The sequence below is a fragment of the Eleutherodactylus coqui genome, chromosome 6 (assembly GCF_035609145.1).
Source record: "Eleutherodactylus coqui strain aEleCoq1 chromosome 6, aEleCoq1.hap1, whole genome shotgun sequence".
NCBI lineage: Eukaryota > Metazoa > Chordata > Amphibia > Anura > Eleutherodactylidae > Eleutherodactylus > Eleutherodactylus coqui.
In genome coordinates this window covers 105,420,391-105,445,372 of record NC_089842.1, presented here as the reverse complement: position 1 = coordinate 105,445,372, position 24,982 = coordinate 105,420,391, and the positions used below count along the sequence as shown (strand labels likewise).

Sequence of the window (24,982 nt, the reverse complement as noted above, 5' to 3'; positions counted from 1 at the left end):
TCTGGGGAGTTTCCTGGCCATGGACCTAAATTTCCAATGTTTTGTTCATCTTAGTTCTCACTTGTGCCTTGTGACATAGTGCTCCATCATGCTGGAAAAACATTGTTCATCACCGAATTGCTCCTCGATGGTTGGGGGAAGTTGCTCTTTGAGGATGTTTACTCATGGATCCCACTTCCTTGAATGAACATCAACCCCACACAGGAATGGTCTCAGGATCAGAGGCGTAACTTGAAGCTGTTGGGCCCCAGTGTAAAATCTGGAACTGGACCCCTAACTATAAAGCTTCATTGATAGTATTGGTTTGCAATATGGGGAAGAGAGACTTTATGGGCCTCCTAGGGCTCCTTAGCCAGGTGCGACCGCACCCCCTGCAACCCATACACATACACCCCTGCTCAGGATGCTTTGCTGTTGTCATGACACAAGACTCATGGTAGCACTCACCTTTTCTTTTTCAGACAATTATTCCTCCAGATATCCCAAACAGTCTGAAGGGGCTTCATCAGGAAAAATAACTTTACCCCAGATCTCTGCTGTCCAATGCTTGTACAGTATTTTCTCTGATGAAGCCCCCTACAGACTGGGAGATTTGAAAGAATGATAGATAGATAGATAGATAGATAGATAGATAGATAGATAGATAGATAGATAGATAGATAGATAGATAGATAGATAGATAGATATGAGATAGATAGATAGATAGGAGATAGATAGATAGATAGATAGATAGATAGATAGATAGATAGATATGAGATAGATAGATAGATATGAAATAGATAGATAGATAGATAGATAGATAGATAGATAGATAGATAGATAGGAGATAGATAGATATGAGATAGATAGATAGATAGATAGATATGAGATAGATAGATATGAGATAGATAGATAGATAGATATGAGATAGATAGATATGAGATAGATAGATAGATATGAGATAGATATATAGATAGATATGAGATAAATAGATAGATAGATAGATAGATATGAGATAGATAGATAAATAGATAGATAGATGTGAGATAGATAGATATGAGATAGATAGATATGAGATAGATAGATAGATAGATAGATATGAGATAGGTAGATAGATAGATAGATAGATAGATAGATATGAGATAGATAGATAGATAGATAGATAGATAGATAGATAGATATGAGATAGGTAGATAGATAGATAGATAGATAGATAGATAGATATGAGATAGATAGATAGATAGATAGATAGATAGATAGATAGATAGATAGATAGATTTAACAGATATTACGAAGTATAAATAGGACCTTCCATGTAGATGATATTTTGACCAGGTGAGATAATGACTGAATTAGAGTCACCCTTTATGAAATGTGACCTGTGTGGTATGTATAGTTGTGGTTTGTACAGTGTTGCTATGTATACTTACTTTGTATTCTATTTTATTTGCTCAGGATCTATCCTGGCCCGTAACGTCTCTACTCGATCATGCCCTCCCCGCACCAGCCCTGCGTCGGATGTTGAGGAAGATGAAGAGGAGTTAATGGATGGTAAAGGGTAGGTTCTATGGGAATAGTTGAGATGGTTGTAAATACTTTGTTGATTGTGTACCAATGTTATTTTATGTAGGTTACTTAGCTTTTTGTATAGCTCCTTAAAAAATTCTTCTGCTCGCCCTTGGAATCAGACAGCAATTTAGCTCCACCTAGTTGTCAGACATGTGACCTGACAGCTGAGCTTTAAGTGTGCAAGAAGAATTTACACTTAGACTTGAATGTAGGAGAAGAAATAAGTACAAGATAAGCAAAGCAAAGATTTATTTAATGTTGATGTAGATTTTGTACAGTTGTAATTAATTGTTCAAAACTGGAGTTTTCAGTAAGAATCAAAGCTGAGGAGCAGCGCTCTGCCTCTATATGAAGGGTTTGTCAGTGAACAGCGTTGTACCACAGATCAGTCACGTCTGGAGCTGCAATTACTCTGTCTACCCATTTAATTACCCTTGTGGCTTCCACCAATTCCTTTCTTCATATTTAGAAATGAAACCACAATAAGTCCCTGCCAAGATTTAAGTTTTCATTCATCGCTGCAATCTAGCCGCACTATAAAGTTTGAGGATCAATCAGCTCTGCAATAAGATACTTTAAAGGGTTGTACCAAGATTTCCAGTTATCCCCTATCCACAGGATAGGAAATAACTTGCTGATTGGTGGGTGTTTCACCACTGAGACCCCTGCCGATCTCAAGAACAGGTTCCAATGTCCACCGTCCTCCTCACTACGGAGTTACTGCACCTCTCGCAGTGAGCAGAGACTGAGTGCTAGTCGCACATGCGTGCTGGTGCTCCATTCACTTTCAGTGGGACTGCCAAGATACCTGAGCGCAATCGCTTGGGTATTTGCATCAGCCCCATTAAAATGAATAGAGCGTCAACCATGCGAGCTCACCCACAATCTATTAATTCTGCCACCCCCGCAGTGACAGCAGAGGGGGACACAGAATCCCATTCTTGAGATTAGCAGGTGAACCCCACCAATCTGCACGTTTTTTCCTATCTTGTGCATAGGGGATAACTTGAAATCTTGGTACATACAACCCTTTAAGGTATCTTACTGCAGAGCTGATTGATCCGCATTGCTAAATACCAATCAAGAGATCATAGGATTGGGGAAGGGTTACAGAAAGTGTTTTATCCTGCTTACATCTTTTTGAACTCCTTCTATGAAAGGGTTGACTCAACTGGAGAGTCGTTACTTAGAGTGAAGTTGCCCTAATCCCTAGCGATTGGCTGTTGGCGGCTACTCATTTTCCCTTCAGTGGCCACTACTAGAGAAATGTAATATTAAATGGCACGCGTCCAAATAAATTGGCCGCCATGAGATACGTGGGTGGACAAGCTGCACTCATTGGCAGTCATAAAGAGGGTCCTGAGCCTATCAGAAGCCCATATACCCTAATAGGGCAGATGGGAAGGGGTTGTCCTATGCAGTCTTTATACACTCTATTATCCTCACCTATAAACTACTGTCTCCTTTATTTTGCAATCTCGCTCTCTGTTTTTCTTTCTTCCTCCATAATGAATGATTTTTTTTTTTTTACAAGTCAGACTTTTCTGTGAAAGGCACCAAGTGAGACTGTAGTGACCTTGTCCAGCTGGCAGTAGTAATGTTTCTCCGGAGACTGATGCAGACAGTCTGCTGATCTGCTGTGCTTTCCCTGATATTTAAACCGCCTGCCGCCTATTATTTAGATATTGTGCTGCAGTTCAGCGCATTGAAAGCTGTGGTTTCACTTCCAGGACAGTGTTCCCTTCCACGTTTAATGGCGACCCTATAAAACACAAATCTTGGCACTTCTGAAAAGAAGGCATTCACCATGGGGAAACATCTCCGTTACACTGGCTTCACTTTACAAGGATTGCTCATGATAGAGTGCGTGGATAATAGGGGTGGGATGGCATTCAAGAGCGGTCACTTACGCTTTGCGCTAGAGAGATGCCGCTCAGTCAGATTTCTAGTCTTTGTTCTCCTGAACAGACTCCTGTTTTAATACTGTGCACTGTGATGCATACTCTCTTTTATAGATACAAAGATGTAGCATTGCCAATATGTCATTAAAACTGCATTTATTATGGGCTGTGATTACGTGCAGGCCTATGTAAAACTAGATTGTGTCAAATGACAAACTCAACTCTGCTATGTCTAAGTATACACTCACGCTTCTGTGCACTCACACATTATCTCATGCAGATAGAGTTCAAAGCTCTTCCTCCTAAAAATACTAAACATACAAGTTGTCCTCTTGTGTGAGGTCTTCTTAGCCACTTATCTTGGTCCAAGCACACATGGACATGGTATGTGCACGATGTATAGTGCTACACGGAGTCCCTATTAAGTGGTGTATCTATAGGGGGTACAAGGGTCGCAGTTGCGTCCCAGCCCTTAAGCCAGGGGGCCCAGAGGCCCCCCTTGCCACTGTAGTGTAATACCCGGGACAAACTCCCCTCCACAGCGCACAGCCCCCCGCACTACAATATAAGTTTATGGGGCTCAAAAATGATGGCAGTGTCCCTTTAATTGCAGCCATTACAGAGCCCATAGCTGTACCCACCCAGCTTTGCACAGTAGGTGCGTAGGACATCTTTTATCACGGTCGTACTATTGTTCTCTGAAAACTGCAGACTACTGGGCAGTTCTAGATTCAAATTGAGTTCAGGTTTATTTTTGATAAGTCCATAATGGTTCATTCTCCTTCTGACTGTGCAGTAGTAGATTCTCCACCTTTGTATGTCTGCATAACAAAACAGACTTGGCATTCAGCAATCTTGGAAGTTGGGTGATAACTTCCGTGGGAGTTGTAATTGTGGCCTCATTGGTTGGCCAAAATGACAATTCCCACTGAAGTTGTCACCCAACTCCCTTAGTTTGCTGAATGCTGAGTCTGTTTTGTTACCCAACTTTTTCAGGATTGGATATAAGAAATGGACAACTTAATACACTTTATATATTTTATATATATTTACTTAACTTTGTGAGAAATTTCAAGGGGAGCCTGGACGTTTTTCTTGAGTCTAACAATATTGTTGTTGTTAGTCGTTTACGAACCGCGGTGACCCTAAAGGCGAGCTCCCTCCATGTTTTTTGCTTTTGCACTGCTCCTTTCAGTTGGTTGATATCCATGCCGGTATCAACTCTGACAGTATCGGCCATCGTGTTCTTTGGTGGCCGGGTCTTCTTTTACCACTGATCTATCCAAGCATTACATGTTATAATCACTAGCTTCCTTCAGAAGGGTTCTTAATCTAAGGAGTTTTTCTGACTGCCAGATTTGGAGTCGGGAAGGAATTTGTTTCCTAAAATGAAGGCAATTGGGGTGTGCCCTGGCAATGGCAGAGAGCAGTTCTAGCAATCCATTACCCCAAATTCAGCACCAGAAGCTGTTATAGTGAAGAGAAGGAGGGGAGGTTTCTCTCTTTCTGGGATCTTCAGAACCCGGCAGAGGCGCAGAGAAGCCTGCGCAGCTACATATCTGTTGCATGCGAGTGTGACTCACCTATGGCAGGCTGCAACACAAATGCAGCGCTGTTAACTCCATCATCCCATTGCCATGAGGCCATGGATGATCCGGGAATACAGCACAGGAAGGTAAGCGTAACCAGTGAGGACTTGCCTCTGACGTCTGCTCAGGGTGAGGCTTGGGCATCGAGGACCCCTACATCTCCTGCATTGCCGCAATTAAATAGTCTTCTCCCGCAACGGCAAACTAGAGGCGCTCAGCCTCCCTCTTCGTCCTCCACCATGAGCGTTTACCTCCAGCACATGGCTCTTCCAGCCCAATCCCTTGGACAGGAATGAGCAAATGAAGTTGCTCCCCAAAAGGCAAGAAATGGAGTGCTTTGTGGATAGGCTGGATCTGTCCTTTAAACAAGAATTAAGCTCCATAAAAGCTACCATTCCCAAAGTAAATGACCTGTCTACAGATCAAGGCAATTTCTCGACTGAACTCTCTGACCTATCTACTTAGTGTGATATCCATGATCAACATATTAAGCAGCTTTACGACTCCGAAAACCAGAATAGAAAAAATAACAGAAGGATACGGGGTCAACCCGAAACAACTAAAACCATTGATTTGGTTCCTATGCCACAAGACTTATTTGGCACGATTCTGGGCTGTCCGATAACAGGAGCTAGAAATAAATAGAGCTCATAGGGCTCTTGGCCTGCTCAATCCTAATATTAATGAACCCAGGGATGTGATCTGTCATCTCTGCTTTTATACTGTAAAAGTTGAGATTAGGTTAAAGGCCCGCAACCTGTCTGAAATAGACGTTGATGGAGCACAAATTCTTCTGCTACAAGATCTTTCATGTTCCACTCAACATAAAGCACTACGCCCCCTGCTGGACATACTACGGGACATACTGTGGGAACATGAAATTGCCTACTTGTGGGGATTTCCCTTCCAGCTGTTCGTATGCAAAAATGGGAGGCGTCATGAGCGATCGCCTGACCTGGCAGAATTTACTAAGGACCTTAGTTTGCAGCATTCTCCCTGCCTGATTGGTGCCCTGTTCTTCCTCTACACTCAGGTCCAGCACTTCGGTGCCCTGGTGATCCCCAAACGGGGAGACAGTGAGACGTTAAGGCATTGTGAGTGGGTGACAGGGAGATTCTTTGTTGCTGTTTAATTTATATCTTCAGTCTCTAGCAACATGCATAGGGCATGATTATCGAAGGAGGCCGATCCTCTTCCGGCCCGTACTTACAGGGTCTTGCATTAATCTATTTCTTCTGATCTAAATATATGCGGGTTATTAATGGATGCTGAGATCCAAATTGAGTTTTACATTACTGGTTGCTAGTAGCAGATATGATTCATAATATCTATTCTCTGAGTTGTAGGTTCAGAAGCTATATCCCTAAAGACAGAAGGGGTAACAAAAGCCTCCTTAGTCTAGAGTCAAGTTTCAGATAGGCTTCATTGAAGGGGTATGTTTTATAATGATATTGTATTACTGTCGCCTATGTGGTGGTCTCTGTGTTAATGCCCTTGAAAGACCGCTCCTGTTTAGGGTTAGCTCAGGTGGTGTTGTTTTGCCTTCGTAGGGACATTTATAGCTGTATGGTTATAGTGGTCTTGTGTTGCGGCGGTTCTGGGATTGCTGCCATGCTGAAAGTCTGGTGCAGGTTTTGAAAGGTGGTTCTCCATCTTCTGGCTCTGGTGGGTGTGGTATTAGGTAAGACATGCTTAGCTGCACCTGAGGGTAATTGGCATGGCTTTTTAGTCTGGCTGAGGCTGGACTGAATTGCTATTGAATCTTCTGTCTAGCTCTGACTGTGGTCTGAGTTAGAGCTCAGTCCTGAAACTGTCATTTGCCTGCTGCTTCGCAAAGCTAAGTTTGTGTTTCTTATGTTATTTCCCTGTCTCACGTAGGGTTAACTAAGGACCGAGGTACGAAATCAGGTACGTCCTTGTCAGGGTGAATTGCCCCCTCCCTTTTTTTGGTGCCATTCTGTCACAATTCTGGTGACTTCGATTAAGTTGGTCTCTCTTACTGTATGGAGTTTCAACGTGCCACAAAAAAAGGTTGCAAATTCTTAATTGGCTGCACAGGGTGAATATGCAAATATTGTTTCTCTAGGAGACCCACTTTTGAGCCAGGCAATTACTTGGGTTGTGCTGTAGATACTATAAAGCCTGGGTAAATAGTCTGAATATGGATTCTAAATCCAGGGGCACATCTATTGCATTTCTTAGGTCTTTGCTATACACTCACATTGATAAATTGGTTTGTCCAGAGGGTAGATTCATGTTTGCAAAGTTAAAGATTCATGCCAAAATTTACACTGTGGACAAAGGTCATCTACCTAATGCTGATCAGGGTAGGAAGTTAAAAGATATCCTATCAAAGTTTGACCCTTTTGTGTTAATTGGGGAGGGATTTTCACATGACCATGGATCTCACCTTGGAAAATTCTGACGGCAGATCATGTGACAAATAGAACCTCTCCTCTTCTGCAGTGGGAAGCACTGAAATATGTAGTTCGGGTACATTAATTAAACATGGGGCCCGATTAAAGAAGGAAAAGGCTTTTAAGATTCAGAGCCTTTCTGCAGAGGTGGAGGAATTAGAGAAATCTCATAAGTGTTTTCTTGACCCAGGGGTGTTGTTTGACTATACCACGGTCAGTGAGCAATTGAGAGATAAGCTGGAGAAGGGGTTTACCAGAAAGCCAGAGCGCTTTTGGAGCTTCCTCTCTGAAAATGCTAATAAATGTGATCGTGTCTATACACACGTGCCATTTCTTCAGACTCCGCATGGAGCAGAAGTACACGACTCTTGCCAAATAGTTGCTCTGTTTAAGGATTATTCTAACTCTTTATATACCATAAAGGGCCACTATGCCGACCTTTCACATTCAGACCTGGATTCAAAGATCAATGATGATATTCAGGAGACGGCTTTCCCTATGATTTCGAGAGCAACAAGAGACGAGTTAGATTCCCCACTTACAGAAGAGGAAATAAGCAAAGTTATCTCATCTCTCAAAGGGGGGGAAGAGCGCGGGACCAGATGGCTTCATGGATTGCTTTTTTAAAAACTTTTTAAGGCACAACTCCTGTCAGTTTTAACCAAGTTCCTTAATCGTATATTGCCTACTTGCCCCTTTCCAAAACAGTTGCTCTAGGTGCATCTGGTGGTCCTGCCCAAACCAAATAAAGACTCCACAATATGTGTCAGTTTTCAACCGATATTGCTAATAAATTGGGATATCAAAATTTACTCGAAATTGTTGGCTAGTAGCTGTAGTTAAATAACCCCAGAGATTATCAATAGAGACCAAGTAGGATTTGTGATGGGCAGAAAGTCTAGGGACAACACACTACGTACCATCTCATTAATTTCCTATGCCCAAAAAAATAACATACCTTTATGTGGGTGCACCAACCCTTCCTCAAAGCTTCTTTGCAGCAAGTTGATCTAGGCGCAAAATTCGTATAGCAGGTCCTGGCCCTATACACCCAACTGACAGCCAGGATAAGGGTAAATGGCAACATTTAGAAAACATTTGCTATAAATAATGGTACTCACCAGGGGTGTATCCTCTCTCCCCTCCTGTAATTTGCAACAATGGAACACTTTTCTGTGCCCTGGCATTAAACTTTCTGCACAGCTGCACTTACTTTATTCTTTCAATTACCTGCCACAGTAGAGGAAGACCCTTTAGAGGATTTGCAAAGATATCAATGCAGATCTATCTTTTTGTTTGGCCCCATGAATGTTGTAAAAATGGTTATCCTGACACGCTTTTCAACTCTTTCTTCAGACTGTGCTAATAGGCATTTGATATAGCTATTTCAAGGTCCTACAAATGGCCGTCACTAGGTTCACGTGGTATTCTTCTAGACTTCGGTTGGGTAGAGCAGTGTTGACCAAGCTTAAATCCTTGGGCTACCTACTGACAAATTATGGATAAAGCTAGAAAATGAGTCATCCCCAGTAGACCTGGTGGTGGCCCCTTGGATCTAAAAATTTCTAGCCCCCTCACCTACCTTTTCTTAAGGCATAGCTGCCACCTCCCCACCCCATCCCTTTTTGTTCTTTCTCTCCCTCTTTTTCCCCTTCCTTGTTTTTTTTTCACTTTTCTCCTTTTTTTCTTCTTTCTCTTTTCCACCATATTTGGATCATTCAGGTTTTATATTTAGTTTATTTTTTGGTATGTCCATTATACAGGGCTATAAAGACAGCTTTTGGCCTCGATAGTTGGACTCATTTGTAATATGGGACGTTTGGGATGACAGGTGCAGGCATTTTGCTACTGGGCGTCACAGGCTCAGTAATGAGCTTCTTAAGTTAGTTGCTGTTATGGAGTATTGGCATTTGGAGACAGTATGCCCAGATGTACAATTGATCAGATAATGTTGACTAGTATGGCAGATGTATGTTCTGACATGCTGTTTGTGCCTTTCTCTGCTTTGCTTATTCTTTGCATTGTGTTCACGTAACTTATTTAAAATTTTCAATAAAAACTGATCACACATAAAATGAGGACAATTGGCTTTTACCTCTTTGGGGTTTGTTCCCCTCCTCTGGATCAGCATTGTAGGATAATAGGCTTAATTGGATAAACATGTGTCTTTTTTCAGCCTTACATACCATGTTCTTAATTTGCATTTCTTTACGCAATTTCTATATTTTGCCCAAATGAATTTTTGTAATAACAGGAAAAACAGATGGTGCCGTGTCCTCATAAAATGTGCCCATAATGCATGTGCTTTCTATAAAGCCATTTTTAAAGGGGATGATGACTAGGTTCTGCTTAGCAACAAGTGGACTTTGACTTGTAAACCTGGTTGTGCATGTTTTCTTGTCATTTACTACATAATCATAAATCAGAATTATATTTATTGCCATTTAGGGAAAAGAACATTAAAAATGATAGATTTTTTTCCCATTCCTGCCCCTTTTCTTATTGTGCACTGGGAAGTTTATTGGATAATGCAGATAGACAGTCCTTTGTCTGCTGTTTTACCAACTAATGAATTAATTTCAGTAATATGGCCATGCAATCCATCTGAGTGTGGATGTGATTATCTTCATTTATACCCTCTCAGTGAGTATGGGTGACTGACACTGGTATGGAATGATGGTAATATGAACAAATCAGTTTTGTATGTAATTTGCATCACTTTCCTGTCTCCATCAGTTCTCTTTACCTGGGCTAATAGTATCTTCATTTATGCCATTTTTCTCCAGCCATCTGAAGCAAGTGTGGGAAAAAAGGTTGTCAGACCATATTGAACTCTATCTAGAAAAATGTCAGACTCTACTGGGTTAAAAAAGGGTTTTTCAGAACTTGTTGGACCCACAATTTATTATTATACTGAGAGAGCAATATGAGGTCTGACACAAAGCTTAAACACAAGCAGTTCATGTTACAAAGAGCACATTTAGAGATTGATGGTAATTCAAGGGTTCATCACCAGAAGTAAACCTACAGACGTGGCTTATAGTATAGCCAATCAGTCAATAGAGATTCCCGTATTTTCTGCCCTCCTTCTAGAAAATCGTTTTCATTCCAAAGGATACGTAGCACAGCTTTCTAAAACTACCTACATCAAGTATCCAAACTTAAGTAGATATTAGAGTGATTATCTGGTTTGGGGACAAAATTCTGTTCTGTTCTCCTCTTCCTGGGCCCTTCATTCTGCTGGCTTGGTGCTTTGTTTTTGGGTGGCCAGGATCGCTGCCACTATTTTTCCCCGAGGTGGTGTTAGGGACCTCACTAGGCTCACGTAAAGGGGATCTTCCCTCAGCCCGCCTCTTGTCTGAGGCTCTGGCAGGTATCACCATAGGACTATATACTCTTCTCAGGGTGTCAATTCCGGGGCTTGAACATAAGCCTGATAGTAAGCCCAGTTACAGCTCTGCAGTAGGGCTACAGTGGCTTGAACCAAAACATGACTGCAGTTCACTGATGTTCCAAATGGTTTATTAGATTACAAGTGAACAAATAAATACCTGAAGTTTCAGAAGTTCGATGCTTAGATCACAATATTGCAGAACTGACCAATACAGTCGTTATTTGCAATGTCCCAACTCATCTTCTTTTCAAAGGCGGTAGTAGCAATGTGGAAAGAGTCTTTATTTCCCAACTCTCTTGAGGGTGTCAGCAGTATGTGTTTTCAATAATAATGCCAGCAAGCAAAACAATGTCCTCATCAAAGATGGCAATGCAGTAGTCCACATAGGCGGAGACTGTCACTTCAGCTAAAGGTCTCAGGCTCAATACTTGAAAGCTCATTCCCGAGGCTGTGGGGAAACAATTGGGGGTCTTAGACAACTAGATGGAAGCTGACTGATGCCTGACAGTGGTGGGGATATGCCAATAGGTACAGGAGCCCATAGTCTCTAATCTCTCTATGGGTTGTAAACCTTGTCTATTCATGGGCGAACTTACAGGCCTGATACAGTACCCATCAGGATGGCAAAGTGTCCCTGTGTTTGCTGTTCAAATGAAGGGGTCTTTTTACGAGAGCAAGTCCTCGTTTCTAAAGGCCATTGGCCAGATTTCGATGTGGTCATGCCTGTGGGCCTAATTTAGCACCGAGCAAGCAGTCAATGCTTACCATCCTTCTTCTGGTGTGTACTACACCTGCCATTAATCACTTCCATGCTAAGATCAATGTTGATTATAGCATGTACAACGGTAACAGAAGGAGGCCAATGGGGTGCCATGGCAGCCAAAGACCTAATAATGACCTTCAGTCTACCATAGAAATCACTGGCAAGTAACTCATGTATACTGCAGTGTAAGATCGTGGGTTTAAGTTCCGGACAGGGACATAAGAAAGTGAAAATAAAGAAAAGTAGTACAAAAAAATCCACATCAACAAAAACCCTTTATTGTGCATTTTCCACTTTTTTTGTTTACAAAAATTTTAAATAAAAAAAAAACACATTTGGTATTATCTAGAGATGAGCGAGCGTACTCATCCGAGCTTGATGCTCGTTCGAGTATTAGGGTGTTCGAGATGCTCGTTACTCGAGACGAGCACCACGTGTTACTCTAGCCAATAACATTTCCTTCCCTGAAAGTTTTGCACCATTTTCTGGCCAATAGACATGCAGGGAAGGCATTACAACTTCCTCCTGTGATGTTCCAGCCCTATCCCACCCCTCTGCAGTGAGTGGCTGGTGAGATCAAGTGACCGCCAAGTATATAAAGCGGTCCCGCCCGCGGCACGCCTCAGACACACGCTGGCAGAGATTAGGGAGAGTGCTGTTCCTGCAATAGGGAGAGTGTTAGGCTGTTAGCGTCTTCAGGAACCCTAACGGTGCTTAGGGCCACATCTGACCGTGTGCATTACTGTTGTGGCTGCTGGGAGCAGTTTTGCTCTTTTTTTTTTTTTTTTTTATATCGGGCGTACAGGCTATAGCGTTCTCAGGCTGCAGTCTGTACTACATAGTATAGGGGCAGTATTGGTCAGGCAGGGACAGTGGGTAGAGTGGAATCCTGTCTACAAGAACCCCAGGGCTACCTGTGACCGTGTGCATTTAACTCCGTGGCTGCTGGGAGTTCTAGTACCTCACTATTGCACAGCTAGGCCTGTATCATTTTTTTCTGGCTGCAGTTTGCGTTACATAAGCGCTGTCACCCTTCAACTGCAAGCCAATAATTCAAAAAATGTTTACACCGCCGTGTGTCTGACGTCCAATTGTTAGGGGGGGGGGGGGAGGCTCACTCTTGCCGCTACTGTGGCTTAATAGTGGGACCTGGGAGCCTGAGATGCAGCCCAGCATGTTGCCCCTCGCCTGCCCTATCCGTATCTTTGTTGTTTCCATCACTTTCGTAGGTTTTGAAGATTTGCACAAATGAAAGCCTTAGCGAGCATCTGTCATATACCAAAATGCTCGAGTCGCCCATTGACTTCAATGGGGTTCGTTATTTGAAACGAACCCTCGAGCATCGCGGAAAGTTCGACTCGAGCAACAAGCACCCGAGCATTTTGGTGCTCGCTCATCTCTAGTATTATCGCATCTGTAGCAAGCCATAAAATGTAATACATTTTTGATCCAACACAGCAAACAAAAGGCCAAAAAAAAAGCCAAAATGTTTTTTTTCTTCATTTTTCTAGTTTAAAAAGTCATATGTAACCCAAAACCGTACCAATAAACATTACAGCATGTTACACAAAAAACAAGCCCTTGCACAGCTCATTCTATGGAGAAATAAAAAAGTTATGGGTTTTATTCAGCGATACAAAAAATATATATTTTCCAAGAAAAGAGTTTTTACGGTGCAAAAGTAGAAAAACCTAAAAGAACCTATATAATTTCGATATCGTCATAATCATACCCACCCGCAGAAAAGTTATATACCCCGCATAGTAAACGCTGTAAAACAAAATAGAGAAAAAAAAGAAACAATGGCGGAATTGATCTAATGTTTTTTTCACCCTGCCCCCTCCCCAAAAAAATAAAAAATGACTAAGTTATTCGGTACATTATATGTACCCCAAGATGGTATCAATCAAAACCACAGCCTGCCCCAGAAAGAACAAGCCCTCATATAGCTCTTTTGCTGGAAAAATAAAGTTTTGGTTTTTAAAAAGTGAAGATGAAAATCCCCAAAAATCGTTGCATCCTTAGATCCAAACCAGGCCACATCATACAGGCATTCATTGTAGAACCCTTATCCAATAGCTAGAGCAAGGAGCGACTAGAAAGAGCATCTTTTACACTGAAGGACAGGCATGTCCTCTAACAGCCTGTTAATTCCATTGGACATAATGTAATGCTTCATTTCCCCTGTGGAGGTGCTGCAGGGTTCCTCGATAGTAGAATCATTGCTGAAGCATGTGATTGGCTGATTGGTCATGTGCACAGTGAGCAGCACATGACGGCCTGCTGCTTCTGGATTCTGAGTGGTGGGCATCGGGGCTCCAGTGCTGCGGGTGAATATGTATTTTTTCTTTATTTTATGCTATTTTAAGCATGTGAATTTTTTTTTTAAGTACAGGGAAAAACCTCTTTAGCTGATTGTTAGGCGCTCCTGCAGCACATTGTGACCAGCATATCTTCAGGGAATCATACTGACAAAAAGGGATTTTCCAAAGCAGACAACTCCTTAAAGCTATTCTGTACTTGTTCTCCCCAGGAGACAAGACTGCTAGGCTATCTATACAGAGCTCTGTGTGTTCCCTGGTGGGCTTGTTCTCTAGTGAAATGACCCTAGCCAGGGGTGTGTTGTCTCCAACGCGCCATGTATTGTTCTTGGAAGCCCAGAATTATTTTGCTATCCTTGCCCAGTTCGGCATCATAAGATTGCATTCTGACACATCCATTCTCTCCCACTTCCTGCTCATACTGATGCATAGGGTGTGTATAGATCCTGACCACAAGCAAATTCTCCGATACGCCTAGCAGCTAGAGCAAAAACAATGGCGGAGCGAATCATCCTGCAAGTGATACCGGCATCTAAAAAGTAGTGGATTTTACAGGCAGAATGATAAAGTGACAAATCAAAATTGATCGTGACATTGAAGCCTATGTCACAGGAGCGTAAGCGCAGTTGCGGAGGTTGCGTTTTTGCACACGCTTTTGTGCTTCTTACTGTACTTTTTTGTGCATGCAAATCATGCGCATTTGCACGAGCAAAAAAAACCACCCTAGCAACCGCAGTCCCGTATTTATTGTATTTCCCAGCGCAAATGTACAGGAAGATAGAGTGTGCTGCTTTTTTTCCTGCATGACGGAATTGTGCATGCAAAGTGCGCAGTGAATATAACGGAGATCAATGAGTTCTATTCACTGTATATTGCGCGTGCAAAGTTTGATTGCGCAAATACGTGCGCAGATACGCACGTCCGTGTGACACAGACCTAAGTAAATATATATTTTCCTAATTTTTGTAATAAAACCTATAAAGGCACACAGAGTCAATAGAGGACCGGTGTGCGTCAATTCATGTGTATGTTGAGGACTCTTTTTTTTACCACTCAGAACGGAGAGCCGTGATAAAGCGTGCAGATCTGTGCTAGGTGTGAATGTGATCCGCTAAGGGCTCTTTCACACTGGCGATCAGGATATTGCCGCGAGGAAATCGTGGCAAGATCGCTATTTTGCTTATGAGATGTCTGCGTCAGAGATGCTTTTTCTTGCAAAAACATTGCTGCCACGTGCGATTTTCTCCCGATAGATAATAGGACTTTCTAATGTTAAAAATGCATGGCATAAGACAAAAATCGCAAGTTTGTGAGATGCCATAAAACGAAGGATCTATTGAGAAACATGGGAGATAAAAAGGCAAAATGTCCGAAAGATAGTGCAGGCAGCGTTTTGTTTTTTTTAACGCAACATCGAATGAGTGAAAACATTGCAAACCATGCGTTTCATAATTGTGCGTTTTCACATGCTCTTGCATCGCACGAAAATTGCTCGATTTAATTGCCCGTGTGAAACCGGCCTTAAAGTTATGGAACTTATCATTTTTTTCTTTTTCTCATGGATCCAAAACGCTATAATCTGATCCTCAGTGTGCCATAATCTGAAGATTACTACACTTCGTGAAAATTGCACTTGTCTACATGTCGTTCTAAAACTGTCCTCTAGGGGACATCATAACTCTTCCAAAGAAAATATTTTAGCAGAGAATCTTATAAGGAGGTCACATAGATCTTCAAATAATACACAGACTATATAGTTGCAAACATATAAGACAAACCAAGAAGTATCAAAGTGTTGCACAGACCATTGATAATTTTTCTCTGCTGTAAGTATATTCAGTAGAATAGCAGATATGATAATTAACCCCTAATTGGCCTAATTCCCCTCCCATGCAGTAATACGGGTTGCAAAACGCGAGGGCTCATTTTGTGCGGGACATCCTGTAGTCTGTGCTGATACTTTTTGAATACATATGACTTTTTGATCACTTTTTATAACATTTTTTCACAATTCTGGCGTTCTTTAATTTTTTTTTCTTTGATGACGTTCACCATGCGGGGTAAATAATGCGTTACTTCGATAGATCAGACTTTTATGGACACAGTGATACCAAATATGTATTTTTGTTTTATTATTTTGTTTTTTTTTATTATAAATATGGCAAAATATTTTTTAAAAACGTTTATTACTTTTTATTTTTTTTAATAATTAGTAAAACATTTTTTTTTTAGTCCCCAGAGCAAGAACTTGCGATGCTTTGATCACTCCTGCAGTATTTTGTTATCTGACAGGCATTCTATCAGGCATGCAGAAGACGCTTGTCTGCCATGGCAACTGCACGGCAACCTGCAATCTCATCGCAGGGGGCTGTACGGGACCCCCGAACATGCCGCTGTCCGCAATGAAAGTCTGCAGAAAAAAATGCTATAAATTCCACAAGACGTTCCGCAGAACGCATTCAGCAGTTAAAGGTGTAACGAAATCCGCATCTGCACTGTGTCCTGTGGTAAATTCCATGCTGTGTGAAAGGACCCTTAATGTTGTTCATTCTGCGTACATAGAGATCTTCTAGGGAAATCCACAGATCACAGACTGGAGGATATATTTTGTGATATTATCAAGCGCAGAGCTCGGCGTTGGTCTGCTGTGATGAAAAGATAATGATTAGAGATGAGCGAGCACCAAAATGCTCGGGTGCTCGTTACTCGGGATGAAATTATCGCGATGCTCGAGGGTTCGTTTCGAGTAACGAACCCCATTGAAGTCAATGGGCGACCCGAGCATTTTTGTATATCGCCTATGCTCGCTAAGGTTTTCATTTGTGAAAATCTGGGCAATTCAAGAAAGTGATGGGAACGACACAGCAACGGATAGGGCAGGCGAGGGGCTACATGTTGGGCTGCATCTCAGGTTCCCAGGTCCCACTATTAAGCCACAATAGCAGCAAGAGTGCCCCCCCCCCTCCCAACAACTTTTACTTCTGAAAAGCCCTCATTAGCAATGCATACCTTAGCTAAGCACCACACTACCTCCAACAAAGCACAATCACTGCCTGCATGACACTCCACTGCCACTTCTCCTGGGTTACATGCTGCCCAACCGCCCCCCCTCCCCCCCACAGCGCACACCAAAGTGTCCCTGCGCAGCCTTCAGCTGCCCTCATGCCACGCCACCCTCATGTCTATTTATAAGTGCATCTGCCATGAGGAGGAACCGCAGGCACACACTGCAGAGGGTTGGCACGGCTAGGCAGCGACCCTCTTTAAAAGGGGCGGGGCGATAGCCCACAATGCTGTACAGAAGCAATGAGAAATCCAATCCTGTGCCACCTCCATCAGGAGCTGCACACGTGGGCATAGCAATGGGGAACCTATGTGCCACACACTATTCATTCTGTCAAGGTGTCTGCATGCCCCAGTCAGACCGCGTTTTTTTATAAATAGTCACAGCCAGGTACAACTCCGCAATGGGAATTCCGTGTGCACCCACAGCATGGGTGGCTCCCTGGAACCCACCGGCGGTACATAAATATATCCCATTGCATTGCCCATCACAGCTGAGGTAATGTCGTGCTTAATGCAGGTGGGCTTCGGCCCACACTGCATGCCCCAGTCAGACTGGGGTTCTTTAGAAGTGGACACATGCAGTTACAACTCCGTGTGGACCGACAGCATGGGTGGCTCCCTGGAACCCACCGGCGGTACATAAATATATCCCATTGCAGTGCCCAACACAGCTGATGTAACGTCAGCTGTAATGCAGGTGGGCTAAAAAATAATTTGATTACACTGTAGGCGAGGGCCCCCAAAAATTGGTGTACCAAGAGTACTAATGTACCTCAGAAAAATTGCCCATGCCCAACCAAGAGGGCAGGTGAAACCCATTAATCGCTTTGGTTAATGTGGCTTAATTGGTAACTAGGCCTGGAGGCAGCCCAGTTAAAATAAAAATTGGTTGAGGTGAAAGTTTCAACACTTTAATGAGCATTGAAACGTATAAAAATTGTTTACAAAAATTATATGACTGAGCCTTGTGGGCCTAAGAAAAATTGCCCGTTCGGCGTGATTATGTGAGGTTTCAGGAGGAGGAGCAGGAGGAGGAGGAGGAATATTATACACAGATTGATGAAGCGAAAAGGTCCCCGTTTTTGATGGTGATAGAGAACGATGCTTCCATCCGCGGGTGCAGCCTACATATTGCTTAGGTATCGCTGCTGTCCGCTGGTGGGGAAGAGAAGTCTGGGGAAATCCAGGCTTTGTTCATCTTGATGAGTGTAAGCCTGTCGGCACTGTCAGTTGACAGGTGGGTACGCTTATCCATGATGATTCCCCCAGCTGCACTAAGCACACTCTCTGACAAGACGCTAGCCGCAGGACAAGCAAGGACCTCCAGGGCATACAGCGCGAGTTCAGGCCACGTGTCCAGCTTCGACACCCAGTAGTTGTAGGGGGCAGAGGCGTCACGGAGGATGGTCGTGCGATCGGCTACGTACTCCCTCACCATCCTTTTACAGTGCTCCCGCCAACTCAGCCTTGACTGGGGACCGGTGACAGTCTTGCTGGGGAGCCAGAAAGCTGGCAAAGGCCTTGGATAATGGTCCCCTGCCTGCGCTGTACATGCTGCCTGATCTCTGCGCCTCCCCTGCTACCTGGCCCTCGGAACTGCGCCTTCGGCCACTAGCGCTGTCGGATGGGAAGTTTACCATCAGTTTGTCCACCAGCGCCCTGTGGTATAGCATCATTCTCGAACCCCTTTCCTCTTCGGGAATGAGAGTGGAAAGGTTCTCCTTATACCGTGGGTCGAGCAGTGTGTACACCCAGTAATCCGTAGTGGCCAGAATGCGTGTAACGCGAGGGTCACGAGAAAGGCATCCTAACATGAAGTCAGCCATGTGTGCCAGGGTACCTCTACGCAACACATGGCTGTCCTCACTAGGAAGATCACTTTCAGGATCCTCCTCCTCCTCCTCCTCCTCCTCCTCCTCTGGCCATACACGCTGAAAGGATGACAGGCAAGCAGCAGTGGGCCAAGCTGCCTCTTCCCCCTCCTCCTCATGCTCCTCCCCCTCCTCCTCCTCCTCCTCTGGCCATACACGCTGAAACAGTGGCGCTAGCGACATCTGGACGCTGCGCTGAGAGACATTGCTGGATGGGGCCGAGGACAGCGGAGATGAGGGTGTGGGTGCAGGCCAGGAGACGGTAGTGCCTGTGTCCTCAGAGGGGGGTTGGATCTCAGTGGCAGGTTGGGGCACAGGGGGAGAGGCAGTGGTGCAAACCGGAGGCGGTGAACGGCCTTAGTCCCACCTTGTGGGGTGCTTGGCCATCATATGCCTGCGCATGCTGGTGGTGGTGGCTCCCCAGCTGATCTTGGCGCGACAAAGGTTGCACACCACTGTTCGTCGGTTGTCAGGCGTCTCTGTGAAAAATTGCCACACCGTAGAGCACCTTGACCTCTGCAGGGTGGCATGGCGCGAGGGGGCGCTTTGGGAAACAGTTGGTGGATTATTCGGTCTGGCCCTGCCTCTACCCCTGGCCACCGCACTGGCTCGGCCTGTGCCCACACCCTGACTTGGGCCTCCGCGTCCTCGCCCGTGTCCACGTCCTATAGGCCTACCCCTACCCCTCAGCATGGTGTATTACCAGTAGTGCAGAAACAGAACGCTGTAATTAAATGTGCCGCTTATTGGCCTGTGGTTGGAGGCTGACTTCGCTTACGAAACGCCAGGAAATAATTTTGAGCAAGCCTGCTGTAACACTTAGCTGGCTGCGTATGAATTAGGAGGACAACTACACCCAGCACAGACCCAGAACACTGAGGACAGTCACAGGCAGCCCAAATAGATTTTTTTCCCCAAATGTTTTTGGAAAGGCCCACTGCCTATATACGCTGTATATGTCTTCTCTCTCTGCGTCACCACTACTGGCCCTGGACTATGTCAAATAACTGCAGACTGTTGCACTGTGGACTGGAATACAGCGGTGATTTAACAGCCAACACAGAGGCAGGAAATAATTTTGCGCAAGCCTGCTGTAACACTTAGCTGGCTGCGTATGAATTAGGAGGACTACTACACCCAGCACAGACCCAGAACACTGAGGACCGTCACAGGCAGCCCAAATAGATTTTTTTCCCCAAATGTTTTTGCAAAGGCCCACTGCCTATATTCAATCAATATGTCTTCTGTCCTTGCCTCACAATATATGTGTTCTGTCCCTGCCTCACCACTACTGGCCCTGCACTATGTCTAATTACTGCAGGGCGCAATGCTCTGCACGGCCAATATACAAAAAAAAAAAAAGTGCAACACTGCAAAAAGCAGCCTCCACACTACTGCACACGGCTAGATGTGGCCCTAAGAAGGACCGTTGGGGTTCTTGAAGCCTAAAATACTCCTAACGCTCTCCCTACAGCAGCTCCGGCACCAACAGCACTTTCCCTAAACTATGTCAGAACGCATCTGTGGCGAGCTGCGGGAGGGGCCGATTTTTATACTCGGGTGACACCTGATCTCGCCAGCCACTCACTGCAGGGGGGTGGTATAGGGCTTGAACGTTGCAGGGGGAAGTTGTAATGCCTTCCCTGTCTTTCTATTGGCCAGAAAAGCGCGCTAACGTCTCAGAGATGAAAGTAAAAGTAACTCGAATATCGCGTGGTACTCGTCACGAGTAACAAGCATCTCGAACACCCTAATACTCGAACGAGTATTAAGCTCGGACGAGTACGTTCGCTCATCTCTAATAATGATCTATTTGTCTTATGTCATTCCGAGTTCCCCAGAAATAAATTCATTCATCTTATTCATTTTACTTCCTGCAGAGAGAAGAAAGCTGCGGGGCTGAAGATAACGAAGAAGAAGACCCGGAGACGGCACACAGATGTAAGGACGGTTTCATTCTTGTAGGATCTCGGACTTTCCCACTAAACAGGAAAAATGTGCTGGATTTTTTGGCAAACTATAAGGGACCTTTCACATGAGCCGGAATATTCCGCAACAGCTTGGTCAAGAAAACAGCTATAATATCCTTTAGGGATCTGCAGGGTCCCTAAACCCTCCGGGGCCCAGGAGCCTTGGGGGGCCATAAGGTCTCTCTTCTCCATATAGAGAGCCCAGTACTATGAATAAAGCATTATAGTTGGGGACCCTGTTACAGGTTTTGCATTAGGGCCCTGAAGCTTCAGGTTATGCCTCTGCTCACAACACATATGTCAGCTTCACACTTGCATGTGCATTTAATAACCCTGATCCTCCGTATACTTGCCAGTCATGGCTCATTGGACGAATGACACATACCCATATTCAGGTTTCCACTATGCTATGTACTAAACCCGGGCGGGATTGCAAAGTCAAGATATTCTTGTTTTGCAGAATTAGAGACCCCCCACCAAAACAGTTCTAATATATTTTAGGAAGTTAGGGCTACTATGTGATGACCAGCATAGACTGAATAGTAATACATTTTATGTACTCTGATACATTGTTGACCCCTGAACTACCAGCCATTCTTTGGATTTTCATTTTAGTTTTTTTCAGAGCCCCTTAAGTTTTTTTTTTCTGTAGACAGGGTGTGTTAGGGGGGTGCATCCTGTCATAGCTGAGCTGCAGGGTCCTAGTATATCCAGATCAGTTCTGCCAGTGACTGCTGTCACTACAGGGGATGCTTGCCCCTGTAACTGCGGCTCCTAAGGATATTCCAGCTACAGTGGAAAAGTGTGAAATAAAGAAAAAAAGAATGTGAATGACCCCCAGAGATCTTATATGATGTCATGGGAGACATAGATGTAAAAAAAATAGTTAAAAAGTAAATAAATAAAAGAATTATAGAATAAAAAAATATATATATACCGTATATAAAAAAGAAAATGACCCACCGCCAAACGCAAACCTTATCCGTTGCCATATGCGCCCTGTAACCCGAGACTATACAAATTATCAAAGCGTCTGAAACAAAATGAGGAACACATTCCCGTACTTTATTTTAGCATAAATATAATTATTTTAAAAATAAACTATAAATTTGAAAAAATAATGTTTTTAGTGTTTTAGGGCTTATTCACACGTCCGTGTATTGGCCGGGTTTTCACGCCCGGCCGATATATGGTGTTCCTCTCTGCAGGGGAAGGAGGCTGGAAGAGCCAGGAGCAGTGCACTGAGCTCCCGCCCCCTCTCCGCCGCTCGCCACTTTTTGCAATGGGAGGGGACGGGACGGGGACGTGAAAACACGGCCGATATACGGACGTCTGAATAAGCCCTTAACCCCAACAAAACAAAAAAAAGTCAGTGAAAAAAAAACTAATAAAACAATAGAAAAAAAATACAGCAGAAATAATTTTGGTAGCTGAAGAAAAAAAATAGGGCAGTAAAACCACCACATGGGTAAAATCCCTAAAAAGTGTCTGGTCCTTTAGGACTGAAACAACCTGGTCCTTAAGGGGTTAAGTAAAAGTAACCATGCACCATAGGGCTGTCAGCAGAAAGAGGATTGGGCGACAGCTATTACTCATCACCCCACCACCAACCGAGAGAGTGGAGTAAGCCCTGCCAGATTCCTCTGACTGCAGTTTACTTCTCTTGAGAACAGGATCTGGCATGTTAAAATCCAACATGTTTCCCTGAAATCTGCTATCAGTGGAAAGTCAGGACACCTCCATATCAATTGGATGCTCGGTCATGCGTAAACAAAATCGGTGTGCTTGACTGACCTTTATTTAATGTGTTTGGTCACCTTAACCTTTCAGCTGTGAGAGAAGGTGCAGCTTAGGATGTAATGTTTCAATTCACTGACAACAAGCAGAGATGTTAAAAAAAAAGTAAAGTATATGAAAAAGTTGCTCAACTTTTAATTATACAGAGATTATACCGTCCAATGACTTTAGTTTCATTAAACTAGAAAAATTCCAAAGTTTAGTGGTGGAAATTGTAGTAGAAGAGCGGCCGGTCAAAGCCGTCCAATCCTTCGTCACATATATTGTCTATTGCTGGAATCCATGCATTAATCTTTTTTCTATATTATGGGGATTACCATTAATATCATGATTTATATTATTACTATCATAGAATAGATACATTTCTATTGTTGCAAAACATCAGGTGACTGTAATAGCCAATCGCTGCCCAGCTGTGACGCCGTTGTAGACAGAAAACCACTTCTTCCGGCCAGAGACGTTCTAATCCTGGAAAACCCCTTTAATGATGACTTCTTTCCACCGGTGATAACTTATTGTGCAGGAGCTAAAGGCAATATTTCCTTGCATGTTGGAGCTGTGCAGTCACTGATGGATCAGGCGTAGTACTGAACCGCTGCCAGTTTATACAATCTAGGAGCTGAATTTTCCACCATCAGAAGTTCTGTTTGCAGGACGAGGGAAGTGATATCACTGCATTACCCTGTGAGTCCTGTCTGGACAGGCCGGTATATCCTGCCTCTGAGCAGTTTCGGTATTACTTATGTAGACAGTGAATGATTTGCGATTATTTGCATATTCAGAATACAATGCAACTTTATGAAAATGACCTGTTTCCTACTCTGCACCCCGTATGGCCCTGCTGCTGCCTGTATTGTGCTCACGGGGACAGCCTAGTCTATAAAGACCCCACTATGTCCAAAATGGCCAGGAAGAACCATTCAAGTATGCCAACCTAAAGAATTGGTATTAATCAATGTGTGGTTGTACCTGGCATTCTTCACTGTCATTAGTTTGGCAGACTTCAGGGGGCTTCATAAATATGGAGTTCATCACCAAAACTGTTGTCTACAACCATTCTGACTGTGGGAGGCTCCATCTACTGCAGACAGAGGGGGGTATGTCTTTCATATCTGAGGCTGGGTTCCGTTTTCCTGCTGCATTTGCGAAGCGGAAAAGGGGGATTCCCTGACCGAATGGATTAATCTCACAATGAAACCAAACAATGTCGAACAGACCCTATTGACTATTGCTTCCGGTATTTTGTGCCGGATCTGCGACGAAAACTTCAAATGGCGGCTTAAACTCAAAAGATAGGGCAACACATAATACATCACTAGTACTTTATATTCACCATGAATATCACTATGATATCTGCATTTTGCCTGGCACTATTTGACATGCACCATGCCTGGCCTCATATGAGCACTATGGCTGGCACTGTAAGGCCTCTTTCACACGAGTGTCATTTCAATGCTAGGCTAGTTGTGCTATAAAATCGCGACCATGGGAGCAGTAAATCATATGAATGAAGAATAGCTGCGACCCAGTCGCGGCTGTTATTTGTGATTTTTTTTAATGTCCATTCACATGGCTGGCTGGAGCCCTAATATAACACCGCAGCCCCGAAATCCCTCCCCCTCACTTTTTCTGACAGCTCCTATAGACTCCTATAAGAGTCTATGGTGCCTCCTGCTTTGTGCGGTCCAAACATAGAACAAGACCTATCTTCTAGCGCAGTAAGAAATTTCAGGAGTTGAAGTAACAAACTTATGTTCTATCTTTTGTGCTCCGAATTGTTTGGCGCGTCAAAAAAATTGTTTTACCTAAGGAATCCATGGGAAACTATTGGTTCCAATGGTCACAATTTTTTGTTGCGCCTACTTAGCCTCAAAATACTGCTCATGTGAAAGAGGCCTTATGCATCCATCTCAGCTGTTACTATTACATCTGTACGAAGGTTGGTACCATTATACGTGCCATGCTGGGTGCTAATATACATGTATATTATATGTGGTTCGCTCAATCCAGACTGCTGATGGTGCAAATGGGAGGGGTGGGGGTGGATATGGGCAAAGTGGTGGCAAGAGTGCAGGCTGGATGGAGGTCACACCCTTAAATGGAACTATACATACAGTATGAGCACCGTTATCAAAGAAACGAGCACAAAGGAAACTCTGGGAGAAGTCCTTTATAATGATAGGCTGGGAGCCAAGATCTAATTGAAAGAGTTGGGAAGAAGGAAGAGGAGGAAAGGAAGCTGAAGCGGAAATACTGATCTTGGGTTGCCATAGCTGCCAAGTAACTACAAAAACTAAATATCATTAAGGACAAAACGAGGCAAATTCAAGGTATTTAAGCACATT

At 43.7% G+C, this 24,982-nt stretch overlaps 1 protein-coding gene across 2 annotated transcripts in view; it reads left to right on the top strand.

The window, feature by feature from the left end:
- Positions 1-24,982, top strand: part of PLEKHG5 (pleckstrin homology and RhoGEF domain containing G5) — a 207,386-nt gene that overhangs the window by 109,938 nt on the left and 72,466 nt on the right. For both annotated transcript variants that reach the window (XM_066607336.1, XM_066607335.1), the window contains exons 3-4: positions 1,435-1,537; positions 20,751-20,811. In XM_066607336.1, coding sequence (XP_066463433.1) covers positions 1,435-1,537; positions 20,751-20,811 — 164 coding nt within the window. The remainder of the gene's footprint in view (positions 1-1,434; positions 1,538-20,750; positions 20,812-24,982) is intronic.